Here is a 13,997-nt window from a genome sequence, read left to right as displayed (position 1 = left end):
TTCTTGTCTTAACTCGTGTACACGAGTAAGCACTTTGCCTCTTGATAGCCACCTCACCTCGGTATGTAAAAGTAATCGTTTGTGTTGAGATTCCATATTGGTACAGATTTTTTCAAATAGCCGCGATTTTGCAGGTCTTACTTTTATAAAGTTTACCATCTTAACAACTTCATCTAAGACCTCTCTTAAATTCTCTCCTAAGGTTTTTGACATCAAGGCCTCTCTATGCAGAAAGCAGTGAGTTACAATAACATTCTCGTTTTTCTTCTTTATAAAAGATACAAGTCCCTTGATACAACCTACTATAGAAGGTGCTCCATCTGTGCAAATGCCTACACACGATTTCCACGATAACTGCCACTTATCAAGGTAGTCATTCAGAATGTTAAAAACGTCCTCACCTTTAGTAGTCACACGTTAATAAAACGAACGAATGCTATGAGTTGTGCCTTGTTGGTAATGTCGGTAGTTTCATCAACTTGCAGAGCAAAATCTGAAGAGTGGAGTTTATTACCACTTACATTTTTCTCAATATCAGAAGACATTTCCAGAATACGCCTGCGAACAGTATCGTCTGACAGAGGTATCTTGCTTATTTTTAATGCTGCTTCGTTTCCTAACATCGTACTGACAATCTTTTTGCAAGCAGGCAAAATAATTGACTCACCTAAAGTATGAGCTTTCATATTTTGAGCAATCAGTTCAGAGACTTGGTAAGAAGCAATTTGAGCTTTATCAGAAACAGTCACTATACTCTTAAAGGAACTTGCTGTTTTTTGTTGTTGCTCAGACATTCTCTGAAAATAGCTTATGGGTTTATCTTTTAGATAAAAGTGTTTCTTTTTAAAATGTTTAGCAAGTTTGCTAGGGACCATTGATTCATTGGCCATCTTCATTCCGCAAACTAAACATACAGGCAAAGGATTATCATGACTTCCGATCCAGGAAAACCCAAAACTTAGATAGCTATCATCATATTTACGAGTCGGTCGTGGTTTTGCTTTATTACTAGTACATTTTTTTACGCTTAAATTTTGGTCACTTTCGGCGTCAACTTCATCAATGTCACGCTTTCTCTTAAGAAACTTATCCATATGTAAGAGTAAATTTTTCTAAAAAAAAAGATATTTACATCAACGAAATTTATTCTTAGCTATAAAATCCGCATTACAGTTATTTACTACTATACTTCATTAATGACTACCTCCAGTACACTACTATTAACACCTCTACCACCTTTTCTATGAACACTAACTCAGCAACTAGCAATTTCTTTCTGCTTTACAATTACATTCTGAATCTACTCCAACAACAAAAAACACACATAGACAATTGCTATTGTGAGCAACAATAGACAATTGCTATTGTGAGCAACAAATACAAGTATTACCGAATGTCTGCGACCGTGCCTGAAATTATCGTAATAATGATGTTAAACGGAAGGAGCAGATAAGAAAATTGATCTAATATGGTAACTATTCTTTTTGTTTTTCTTATTAGAATACTTTTTTAGGAATGCTGTTGGGCACACCTAGATAACCTCTGGGGCGCACCAGTGCGCCCGGGCACACCGTTTGAGAACCACTGACATAGAGTAATGCTAAACTAAACAAAAAATTACCTTTTCTCATAAATATGGCATATATATATATGGCATTTTTGGCGTTTTTACATTTCAAAGTAATTACCGTACACTAACATTTATATTGCACTAACATTAAATTATATATATCTAGCATTGCACGAAAATGTCTGGCCACCTGAGACGAAATGCTTTTTGTGAAGGGCAGGAAGGTAGAAAAATGACCAGTGTAGGTTCAGAAAATTCGCAAAGAATAAAAACTAAAAGTCAAGAAATTTCACATTTCTAGCATATATTTCTTGCTGAGAAATATTTCACTACTAGAGTAGGGGGTCTTCATAAAACCCCGTGTCACTACAGATAGGGTTAACTGTTGCCCGCAACCACTGTATTTTAGTCTGTTTGTACTGCAGTGAACCCAAGAAACTTTGAAGGCTTTCTTGTAACCACTTTTCTAACAACTGTTATTAAAATGTGTTCGATTTTCGACATGTAAAGAAAGAGGTCAACTTCTTCTCTATCTATTTTACGACTTATAGTCAGCCTACTGTTAATTTTTTTATATGAACACGAAGTGATGTGTTATCTTGATTTAGCATGTTTGTTCTTTAGAAACTCTCATTAGTGTTGCTTTATCTTCAATCATAAACAACCAGAAAAAGCAAGTGCAATCCGAATGACTAGTCCAAGCTTCTTAAGACAGAAATTTAATATTCCTCATCAATTAATATTTTAAGCTAATCTCAGTTTTAAAGCGATTTATATCGCCTTCGTTTACGACGTCACTGAAAATGTTATCTCCTCCTTCTTGGAAAAACAGTGTCAGTTCTTTGCCTTTTCTGTAAAATGGACCTGGTTATGCCATTGGCATTGACAGGTCAAAAACGTTGATGCATACCTTTTAGATCATCACAATGATTGTTTGGAAAGGTTTAGTTTGAGGATATAAAAAGAATTTTAAATCTTAATTGTCACATATCCATAACGTAATCAATCTTTCAGCAAACACCTCACCAAAGGAGACTTATCAGTCCACTTGTAGTCAGATTCTCTTCTTCGATCATTTAAACCAATCCATTGGTACTCGTTCGTTAGCCCTAGCAACAACACCGTTATTACTTAGTTTATTCCGGACTAAGGCAATCCTTGTAGCCCCAAAACATAAACTACCATGAAAATATCAGAACTGGTAGACTAATCAAATAATAAAGAGCCCAAAATGTAGATACTAAACTCATATTCAGCAAACAAACGTTTCGAAAACTATACTGTCTTCATCTTCAGTGCTACAAACCAGTGTTTTAATAATTTATAGCACTAAAGGTGAAGACAGTATAGTTTTAGAAACGCTTGTTTGCTGAACATGAGTTTAGTATATATGGTTTGGACTCTTTATTTATTTTTTATTAGAGAAGCATGATTTTTGGGCTCTAATTTTTGGTAGACTAACCTTCGCTACTTTGCCAACAGCCTACGCCCCACATAACATGCATCAACGCAATAATGTGAGTCGCAGGAAACAAGCAAAGAAACAGAAAGTTAATTGATTAGAAACGTCAGCGACAGTTAACACTACTGTAGGATGACTGAAAAAAGTTTATAGGCCTACCGTTAACGATGGAAGGTGTCGAAATCGACACCTGCACTATCATTGAAACGACATATAGCAAACATGCGTATTGTGTACTTAGTTGCGTTTCAAACTAAGTCAGGACCACAAATTATAAGTTCTTAAAACTAAAACTATAGTTTTGTTGATAGTGTCGTGACAGTTATTATTGCTGCGAGGCGTATTTTTCGCATTCAGTAAGTTTCCCATTGCCAGTATCACATTTTCTACAGGCTATCTTTCGGCAGTGCTAGCAAATTGTTATGGTGTCACTATCTCTGCGAAATTCCGCCTCAAAAAATTAAGGAGAGATTTCGACTGCTCCTAAAGTTGAGAGTTGTTCGCAGATGCCTGAGTGGATGAACATCTTCCGTTACGAGCACGGCAATGTGAACCTTCCTCTGGTTAATGACAATGGAGGTCCCATTACAGCAATGTAAGTGGAGGCGGTCCACCAGCCACTTGATGTTGGTTCCGCCCATAGTTGTGACGGATTGTCCTACGATTTATGGGCTCGGGTTCCAAATAGCGACTGTCAGAACAGCGACTGTCAATAGAGCGACCACACGACAGCGATTCATTTAAAACAGCGACTGTCAATAGAGCGACTACACGACAGCGATTCATCAAAAACAGCGACTACCACAACAGCGACCTCACTTCTTTTATTAAATCCAAGGCTTACGCGCACACGCACTCTTTCACCCCCTCCACACATACCTTCCATCCCCCACACCTCTCTACATAGTGCCTTCACTACTTTACCTTTGCTTTGCTATTTTCTAACCCTACAAGTTAAGGTTTAAGATGACAAAATAGCAAATGAAAGTTACAGCAGCAAAGGCATAAAACAGCTTTTGCCTGGATGGTATTCACACACTTCACCCTATATTTGGTCGATTCTGACTCATGACGTTTTTGACCAAGAAGCTGAGCATCTGTACTTCCAATACCTTAGCCTACTAATTCTAACTGTAAACTTGTAAACTAAAACTACCCTAAAAATACTTTACAAACTTTATCACAGATCAACTAGACTAGGCAATCATTGTCAAGCTGGTGCCATACAGAACCACCCAATTCAAATTTGGCGCCTACAATAAATAAAATTCAAAAATATGCCACATAGGTGCCAGATGGGGCATTTTTATGGCACTTAAAGTGTTAAGTCGCTATCATAACAGTCGCTGTTTTAATGCAGTCGGCATTTATACAATCGCTGTTTGGAATGTCGCTCACTTCATTACGTCGCTATTATGAAGTCGCCATTATGACAGTCGCTGTTTTGACAGTCGCTATCCGGCCTGGATGCCGATTTATGGAAGGTTGGGGACTCTTGGCCAGCCTTTTTAAGACCTACCGGATCAACCGCCGCCTGCCAGACCAGTGCAGATCCATAAAAATCATACTCATATGCAAAGACCCGGAGGGTGATCAGCATGATATCAGCAACTGGCAGCCAATCTCTATCTGCCAAAATATTTATAAAATTTATGCCGCCGTATTAGAAGGGGGCGCCTGCAGCGATGGGAGGGGGATGGAGGGAAATGTTGTCAGCCGAGAACAAGAGATTCATACCCACATAGGGCGTCTATGAACATGTGTTCATGTTCGACACTATTCTCTCGGATGCACAGTCGCGCAAAAAGAATCTGTCAGTTTTGTTTCTGGACATCCGAAACGCCTCTGGCATGAGTACATAGTCGAAGTCCTGAGTCATTTTGACGCCCCTAAAGATCTTGTTGAGTGGAACTCTGACCTATACGTTTGTAACACCTGCACCGTCCGTTGCTGCAACGGTGAAACCGACCATATCTCTGTGGGGCAGGAAGTCCATCAGGGCTCTCCGTTGTCTGTCCTACTATTCAATTTGGTCATCCAAGTGCTCCTCAGGAGCGTCCGTGACAAAACGGAATGCGGCTACAACTTTCCTGCTAATGAAGACATAAAAGTGCGTTGTATCGCGAGCAGATGATTTTCCTCTTATTTATAACTGATCCCTTCTCTCCCTGGTCCCCTGCGCAAGTGTGCCACCATATCCTATAGGAAAGCGTCAGCATCCGTATGCTGGTCGATCCGGAATCTTTCTCCCTAGCAGGGGAGGAAATTCGAGTCATTCCCAAAAGCGAAACGTACAATTTTGAGGCTTGAACCAGATACGCCTCGGATGCGTCTCTTACCCAACCTTTCATCTCCACCCTAAAGATACACTTTCTTATTTTATGAAATCTTTCCTCACTCCAAGCCAGAAACTTCTGACGCTCATTTCTACCATTCTTCCGTTTGTGTCATACCATCTGCGAGTGCGGTCCTTCAGACAGTATGAATTTCTAAAGCTAGATCGACCGGTGTTGCAGTGTTAACAGTAATTGTGTAATATATTTCCATCTAAGCTTTTTTACACCAATTAGTTGAGTTTTTGCTCCAAATTTTATTTAAATTTTGTCTCCCACAAGAACTAAATTTTTCTTAATAGCTCAGCTTCTCTTCCCCTTGGGAAACCCAAAGTTTATCCGCTCTGCTTAAAAGCAGACATTATAGTTCTCAAACATACCTGTGTTACAATAATGAGGTGGAGACATGGGCGCTTCCGGGCTATCAAACTACTGCCGGTTTTAGCCACTCTGCATGATGGGCCACCCTGTCTGTTGTGGACCGACCTTTTTGCGTTGCGAAAAGTTAGGCTGTTTCCCTAGCCCGATCCGCCATTCTAAAATTTGCGAACGGGTTGCACAAAATTTTCAATCCACCCTCTTCTTCCACTGGCACATTGGCTTCTCAGCCTGATCCCGGCAACTTAAGCTGGTGGACCAGTGGACCTCCCTCTCGGATGCACTCCACCCCTAAATCACGCCGTTCGTCGCCGCCGCAGGGTGTAGCAGGCCGGTTCTTTATTGTCTCTGACCTGGCTATGTTTGTTGTTGTTTTCTTGTTGTGTCAATTATTTTGTTCTCGTGCATTGTTGAATCAAATAAAACCGTTCATCACCGTCACAATGTGGAGAAGACGTATAAGTATTGACGTTGCATAATAATGTACTCACTGTTCACAAAACGGTTCTCTTTCCTATTGTTGATGCTTGTTAAGGTTGAGTTGCGTTTGTTCCGACAAAACCTTTCCGCGTTCCGCCATGACAGGTATTTTCCTGCTTGGTATTGAAAACAAAACCCTTGAAACTTTTGCCAGCCTGCTTGACACGGAACGGTCAAATCTGTACACAAGGTTCGTCAAAGTGAAATAATGTTCAGTTGTTTCTCGGCAGTCGAGTGTAGCAGGAACTCAGCGATAGACACGTGTTTCGCCCATGAGGCTGGGCTCATCAGTATCGCACCACTAGTTCCTGCCACATAGTTCTCAACCGCTGCTTTTGTCAGTCAATTGAATTCTTACCTTTGTGGAAAGAAAACAAGAAACCAACTGTCGCCAAGGATATGCACTGTTGAAAAGGAGCGATCTTCCTGGCGTCAGCACTACCTGACTACTCACTATAGAACAGCGAGCATTGTGTTTCGCTAACCATACCGGTGTAGCCTCCACACTAGCCATCAAGACTTTTCCGAATACATGTGTTTCTCGGCAGTCGAGTGTAGCAGGAACTCAGCGATAGACACGTGTTTGCTGAGTTCCTGCTGTCGCTGAGTTCCTGCTACACTCGACTGCCGAGAAACACATGTATTCGGAAAAGTCTTGATGGCTAGTGTGGAGGCTACACCGGTATGGTTAGCGAAACACAATGCTCGCTGTTCTATAGTGAGTAGTCAGGTAGTGCTGACGCCAGGAAGATCGCTCCTTTTCAACATAATGTTCAGTTGTCGAGTGTCAAGCATAAACCCACTTCATAGACAAGTTGTCGATTAAGAATATCCAATGCTTAATAAATTTCTGAAAACAGCTATGAGAATTACAAAATACCATTACAACATCATCTCAATTGCAATTTACTTCAATGGGAACAAGTCTATAGATGCAGATGAATTGTTTAATAATTTGAAATAGCCCATAAATAATTTTTCAAAGTTCTGCACACAGACCAATAGAGTACGCGGACGAGAAAGCTTTTTCTATCGTAACAGAGAAGTGACATTAGTAGTCTCGTTCCATCGCTCGTCTTTATCTAGCGCGCAATTGCAAGAAAAGCAAGTCTTTCGCAAGGTTCTTTACGCAGCGTTAGCTATGTTTTTGCTTTGGAATGAATATTGATTGGTTTTTGTTATTAGTTGACCTGTTTGATTTAGACAGGCTTAAGGCTTGGAAAGTGAGTTTTAAATAAGTCTTCAAAAGGCCTTTGTTTTAAATCGCTAAACAAGTAGGATAGGCTACGGTATTTTGCAACGTAAAAGTTTAGATAACATTGTGAAATAAAGACAGGCAAGACACAACAATACAGCAGGGTTGAGCATTATTGCAATATATTTTACATATTTACAAATAGTTTTAACAAGCAAACTGTAAAATATATTGTTATAATATAGTGATAATGCTCAACCCTGTTGTATTGTTGTGTCTTGCCTGTCTTTGGTACAAGAACGCAAACTCTCTCCCGAAACTGTATTGTGCCATAACGTGAACAAAAGACATTCAATTCAGTTGGTTTTGCTATAGAAGCATGGCAGCTAGCATGGTCTTCGGATAGGTTTTCTGTGTCTTAATTTTTTACCTGGAGTAGCCTGGTCAGGCAGTATTTATTGTATAAAGAGTTTCAGTTATTTTTAAGGTTGACTTGTTTCAGGGGGTGCAGCAGGTGCATTCTGGTGAATTTTTTGGCTAATACGATGGTAACAATGTGATTTGAAGTAGCCCTCCTGTCTACTGAACGGAAAGTTTGACTGTGGGCCTGGCCTATAGCTAGGGTAGGCATGCCCGAGTTATAGCCTATGCCAGGAAAAATGTCACATGTTGAAGTAAAGAATTACTTTGAAACATTTTTTTTAAATATGCAGAGATTCTTATTAACCACTGCGCGTCGGCGTTTTCGCTAACCTACGCAGCGGCGTTTTTTTTTGGGGAAAATCTTTGCCGGCTTTTGGGCTGTACCAAGGTCTTGTAAACCGATATAAAACTACTTCAAATGGCAGATATTGTTCTTCAAACAGTAAATCAGCCTCTTTTACATAGATTCAACGTATTCAGGCCTTCAATCAACGTAAAATGACTTGTTTAAAACCAGTTGTGAACAAACAAGCTTTCTTCAATTTTGAGACTCCTCAAAAGCATGTGAACTCATGTGAAACGATTTCCGCTGGGTAATCTAGCCGGCGTGGAGTAATCAGCATTTTTTACATGGATTCAACGTGTCCAGGCCTTGAATCAATGTGAAAAGGCTCATTGAATGTGAATAGCCAGTTTGAACAGACTTTTCTCGAAACTGCTTGTAAGCAGACCTGGTTTTCGCTGAGAAAACAGAATCATAAGGATGATTTATTGAAGCCAAACTATTTCTGATATAGATAACAGAAGTACAATTTGGGTAGAGAGGTAACTCTTTTAAACCATAAACAGACATAACTAAGCAACAACACTACATTTAACATTATAAAAACAAAAAAATTTGTTTTTATAATGTTAGATAACAGAAGCTTCAGGGAATTCACCGAATCATACAAGCTGTATACGACCAATAACGCTGTTCCAACGTTAAGCAACAAAAAGTTGCGTCGTGCTTACTGTACTGAAAACGCGCCGTGTCGATCATCGATTAAGCGGCACATTTTGGCCAATAAGCACCCATTTCAGCATTTTACTAATTGGATGTCATTTTACTCATTGGTGGCATCCAGTTTAGATTAGGTGCTCCGACACAACTGATAGGATTAAGTTTTTCTATGTGACTTTCAGGGTCTGAAAAGACACATATGAACAATTTTACATAATATAATAATTAGTAGTATGTAGCCTACATTTTATTTCTTTCAGGCTAATACTTTACTGCAAGTAAAATTTCATATTCTACTTTGAAAACAATACCTCCCATCTGAGACTATGGGGTTTAAATGTTATGTGCCTGGTTGCAAGGGTGGTTACTTCTCTACTATGAAAGTTGATACCACTAAAACAACATTATTTGGATTTACCAAAGTGCAGCATTACGAGAAAGTTGGGTTAAAGCTATTCCTCGTAAGGATTGGATTGTGTCAGATACACATAAAGTGTGTGCAAAACATTTCACGAAGAGGATTTTATACAGGTTTCTTCAGATATTCGCAAGAATAGACGTCTTGCCAGAGACACGCAAGAGTTAAAGCGCTTACGCATAAAATCAACTGCTGTTTCAAAAGTATTTCCAGAATTGCCAGGATACCTTTCGAAACCATCTTCTTCAGCCCGTGCTACTTTTGCTAGTACTGCGCCAGCAAGGCGATATGTGGAAAATGAAAGAATCCAGCAGCAAAATCAGCGCTTGCTTCAGCAAGACGTTTTTGATAACTTTGCATCACTTACAGCCAAACTGAAAGATGCGCATCTTCATCTACCTTCTGGATTTGTAACTGTTTTTAAAGAAACCACAGTTGTCTTTCATTATGTAAAATATGCTGAGGATTTTGCAAGTGCCCCCAGCTGCTTGGATCTGTTATAGTGACTGAGAGCTTGAAAGTTACTGCATTTTTTTCTTTGGCTGTAGTGCCACCACATTTGTATAGGCATTTGCTGCAGTCTCAATCATTGAAAACCACCTCTAAATTGGCGAATATTCTAGCTTTCTGCAAATCTATTATGGATGAACAAGATTCTAAAAATACCAGCAATCGTATAAATTTTGTCAGCATTGCTGTATCTGCATTACAAAACTATCTATCAGCGGATACACTGCCTGACTGCGGAGATGATGGCCATTCAGATGCATCACTAATTCTGTTTATATGTGAACAGCTTAACCTGCTTCTAGTTGCAAAACAAGGACGCCGTTACTCCAGCAACTTAATAACTGTGTCTTACTTGTGGCATCTGACGAGCACTTCTTTGTACAAGATATTAAAGAAGTTTTTTATTTTGCCTTCTATAAGACGACTTCAACAGCTTTCTGTTTCAAACACTGTGAATGGTGGACAAATTGATGTGCAGTACATAAAGCAACGCACTGCTTCCCTACGGAACGAAGAGCGAATTGTCACTTTGATGATAGATGAGGTTTATACAGCGCAAAGAATAGAGTACAGTAATGGAGCCTTTGTTGGACTTACGGAAGATGGGACTTCTGCAAAGACGGTTCTCACATTTATGGTGCAGTCAACATGTGGAAAATATAAGGATGTCATCTGCTTGATACCTGTCAACAAATTGGACACTAAGTTGCAGCGCTTCTGGTTCAACACGATAATGGTGGCACTGCATGACATTTTGGTCGTGATAGCTGCATCTGTTGACAAACATGTTTGTAATAGGTATGTAAATTAATTAGGCCTACTGTATATATATAATAGTTAATTATATCATAGGTACATTAACTCTGTTGGTTGAACTACAATGCATGTGAATTAAGTAGACTAGACCAGTGGACAACATTAAAATATTATCAAATATCCTCTATGGTATGAACTTTTGAACGGGTAATTCCATCTTTGATTTAGATTTTTTTTTTAATTTGACATTAAATATGTGCCATAATTGTTTGATTTTTTGAACAAGGAAAAAAAATTAAGATTTCTATTGTATGGTTTTTGCGGATGCTAAATTGTTGCGGCAGTTTTATTTTTTCTACAACTTCCTCAATTGTTATGTACCGTATAGTAGCCTATAGTACCAATATAACCGTAATAGTTGTGCTTTGCTGCTATTCTATATTATTTGTTTGAACAATCTGTCATGGGTTGTATTAGACTGTCACAATTTACTAGTGCTGTTGATAAAGTACCGTTACTAAATGGAAAATGGTAGGAGGGTGCACATTTTAAAGATACATGTAATGTAACATCTAACCATCAATGGTTGGATGCATCCGTCGTCGCATGGTGTATACCTTGACTGGTAAGAAACAGTGGTTGTGGAGCACTAATTGCAATTCATTTGTTTTAGGAAGATGTTCATGGACTTGTGTGGAGGCAAACTTTCACACAGTATTGTCCACCCAACAAAGCCGGACGAACGCCTCTTTCTACTTTTTGATTTTACCCACAATTTCAAAAACATATTCAACAATTTTGTCAACAAAAATCGCATGCATATTCCTACTGCTGGTCATGAGAACATTCTTGGAGAAATCTGCATACCACTGTTTGATCACGTGAAAAGATTGTATTCTATAGAAGAGCACAAAACATTAAAGATTGCTCACACACTGAAAAAAGCATCTTTAAATCCAAGCAATCTTGCAAAGATGCGCCTGCCACACTGTCAAGTAACCTTGGTTTTTTTTTTCGCTGACACTTTTCGGTCATTTGTCCGAAATGACTTGAAAAAATTCGGTCATTTTTTATTTATTTCGGTCATTTTTTCTGAGGAAAATATTTCCTTTTAAGTAGCTGATACAAACCAAAATTTGCACTTCCTGACTAATTACAACATAGGCGCCAACTTTTTATGCTGTATTGATACATAAAACAATAAATGAACTAGCGATCGGCAGCAGGACAACATTTTTTGAATGCAAACCGCAACAGCTTTGCGATAAATAATCACTAGAACGAGTAGGATGCTACAATTCCACACCAGACAAAATCTGTCATTTTTACATTGATTTAACGTCTGCAGACGTTGAATCAATGTAAAAATGGCTGATTTTGCTGCTTGCAACATAGCAAAAATCTACCATTTTGTGTCGTTTCAATGTCATCAGATGTTGAATGCACCCAAAAACAACATAATTTGCTACGTAGACGGAGCGTGCGTTTAGCTTTACGCGCTTGCAAACAGACTCGATGTTGCTTTCGAAAGTCGAAACCTCTGCAGTGAATTGTCGCGGCAGTGAACCGCTCGCTGTGAAAATGAACTTGAAGTCTCGGCACAACGTAAACACCAACCAACGCAACAAGGGCTGGTACAAACCGCATTGCGCACATGCGGAATAATCAACGCAACAACGGACTCGCGCAAACTGCATGGCGCACACACGACCGTTGCCATAGAAACCTGATCAAAGGCGGAAATATGCGCATCTTTTGTTTCATCTGCAACACGAAAACAAGTCAACCATAAAGTTGAAAGCAGGTCAGTCATAAGTTGCGATATTGTAGTGAAAAGGGAGCTATAATCAAACGTCTCTCCGTAACTATTTTTCAAGAGCTGTTTACGGATGTCAGCAACTTCTAAATTTATTCAAGGTGACGTGCTGTTGAATTGATGTAAACGTGAATGATTTTACTTACAACAGGTACATTTTCAAGCGTATAATCAAGTTAGTACTTGCATTCCATTTTCAAGACATTGTCATTCCATTTACAGTATACCTTTTACTTTTTAGTAAACCTTTTCGTCTCTTATTTCATGGTAATAAATCTAATTCGTTGCTAAACTTTATGTTGTGCTTAGCTTAAAGAGTCGCAGTCCATCAACCGCTAGTTTACGCAGACGCATGGCATGTGTTTGCTTAACCGAAGTGGTCGAGTTTTGTTTATAATAATTAACGGTACCGGTAGGTCGAACGTAGCGATAACTCCGAGTGTGGCAATAAAAGCAATCCTAGTGTGACGACATAATTATGTCATCTATCTGCGTGACATTTTGCTGAATTTACGTTGCTGCTGATGAAATGCGCTTTCGCCCCCACGGCCAAAAAAATAGTTAGGCACCTATGAGCTACAACATTAAGTTTCGCTGAGAAACGTTGTCGTGTTTTATCTGAGAAAACTTTCTTCAACGTTCATCAGCGAAACTCAACCTTGCAACACCCGAATTGACTATATATTTTTCGGACATTTTGACCGAATTGACTATATTTTTTTCGGACATTTTGCTAAAAAATCGGTCAATGACCGATAAATGACCGAAAAAAAAAACCCAGCAAGTAACCGTAAAATTCGCAAATTGACAGGAAAAGGTTCTGTTAGAAAAGAATCTTTGTAATGCCTTTTGTTGTTTTCTGTTTTATTTTTGTATGTTGGAAGAATTTTTGGCTGTATGGCCTGTTTTGAAAGTTATAAGCTTTCGATTTCTTGCAGTAAGTTGTCTACTGCTGGTCTACTTATGCTGTTTATTGACAAGAGGTTCAACCTCTGATGTTTCTACATACTTTGCTTTTGTCGTGTCTTACCCCTACCCAGTATTTTTTGAACATTTTTTTGTCTAAATGTTCCCCGATAAACTTCAAAAAAAGTCAGAAGATATCAGCTTCTTGCATGAACCGTTTTTACGTGGTAAAACATTTGTCGCAAAAGGAGGGCCAGTATGCGCGCCGGGTGGGTAATTTGGGTATGTATTAACCTCCGATGAACCTTTTATGTTTTACCAATTTACAACGTCCAGGTTGCTATTATAATGCGTTTAATATACTTTGGTGTTGCTTTGTGAAGCACCATAGAGCTACCATAAATGCTGTGTTTTCCACTGTGTAGATCTGGTTGCAATACTGCATGACATCATTGACTTAGGATCTATGCTATGATATCCATTTGTTTAGTCACAGTTATTGTCCTGTACTATGCTTAGTGCTGGCATGATTTACCTATACCAGTATCAAGTTATTCATGCCTTTTGTTTTTGGTGTATAAAACGTCTTAGTTTTTGTTTACCATATTGTCACTTGTCAGGTTTGGTAGTTTATCAAGCATGAATCTTGCTTTGTTGGGTTTAATGTAGTTAAGAAACTGATCTTTTTAAGATCTTCTTACGTTGATTTAACGTTTAGTGACATTGAATTGATGGGAAATATGACGA

At 38.9% G+C, this 13,997-nt stretch overlaps 1 protein-coding gene across 1 annotated transcript in view; it reads right to left on the bottom strand.

Moving 5' to 3' along the window:
- Nucleotides 1–13,997, bottom strand: part of LOC145768997 (uncharacterized) — a 62,712-nt gene that overhangs the window by 30,680 nt on the left and 18,035 nt on the right. The window contains exons 6-8 of the mRNA XM_082580598.1: nucleotides 6,235–6,402; nucleotides 4,482–4,661; nucleotides 2,597–2,679 (exon numbers count right to left, since the gene is read on the bottom strand). Coding sequence (XP_082436724.1) covers nucleotides 2,597–2,679; nucleotides 4,482–4,661; nucleotides 6,235–6,402 — 431 coding nt within the window. The remainder of the gene's footprint in view (nucleotides 1–2,596; nucleotides 2,680–4,481; nucleotides 4,662–6,234; nucleotides 6,403–13,997) is intronic.

The sequence above is a fragment of the Aplidium turbinatum genome, chromosome 4, assembly GCF_918807975.1.
Source record: "Aplidium turbinatum chromosome 4, kaAplTurb1.1, whole genome shotgun sequence".
Lineage (NCBI taxonomy): Eukaryota > Metazoa > Chordata > Ascidiacea > Aplousobranchia > Polyclinidae > Aplidium > Aplidium turbinatum.
The sequence above is the reverse complement of the archived record's forward strand: the minus strand, read 5'-3'. Positions and strand labels throughout refer to the sequence as shown.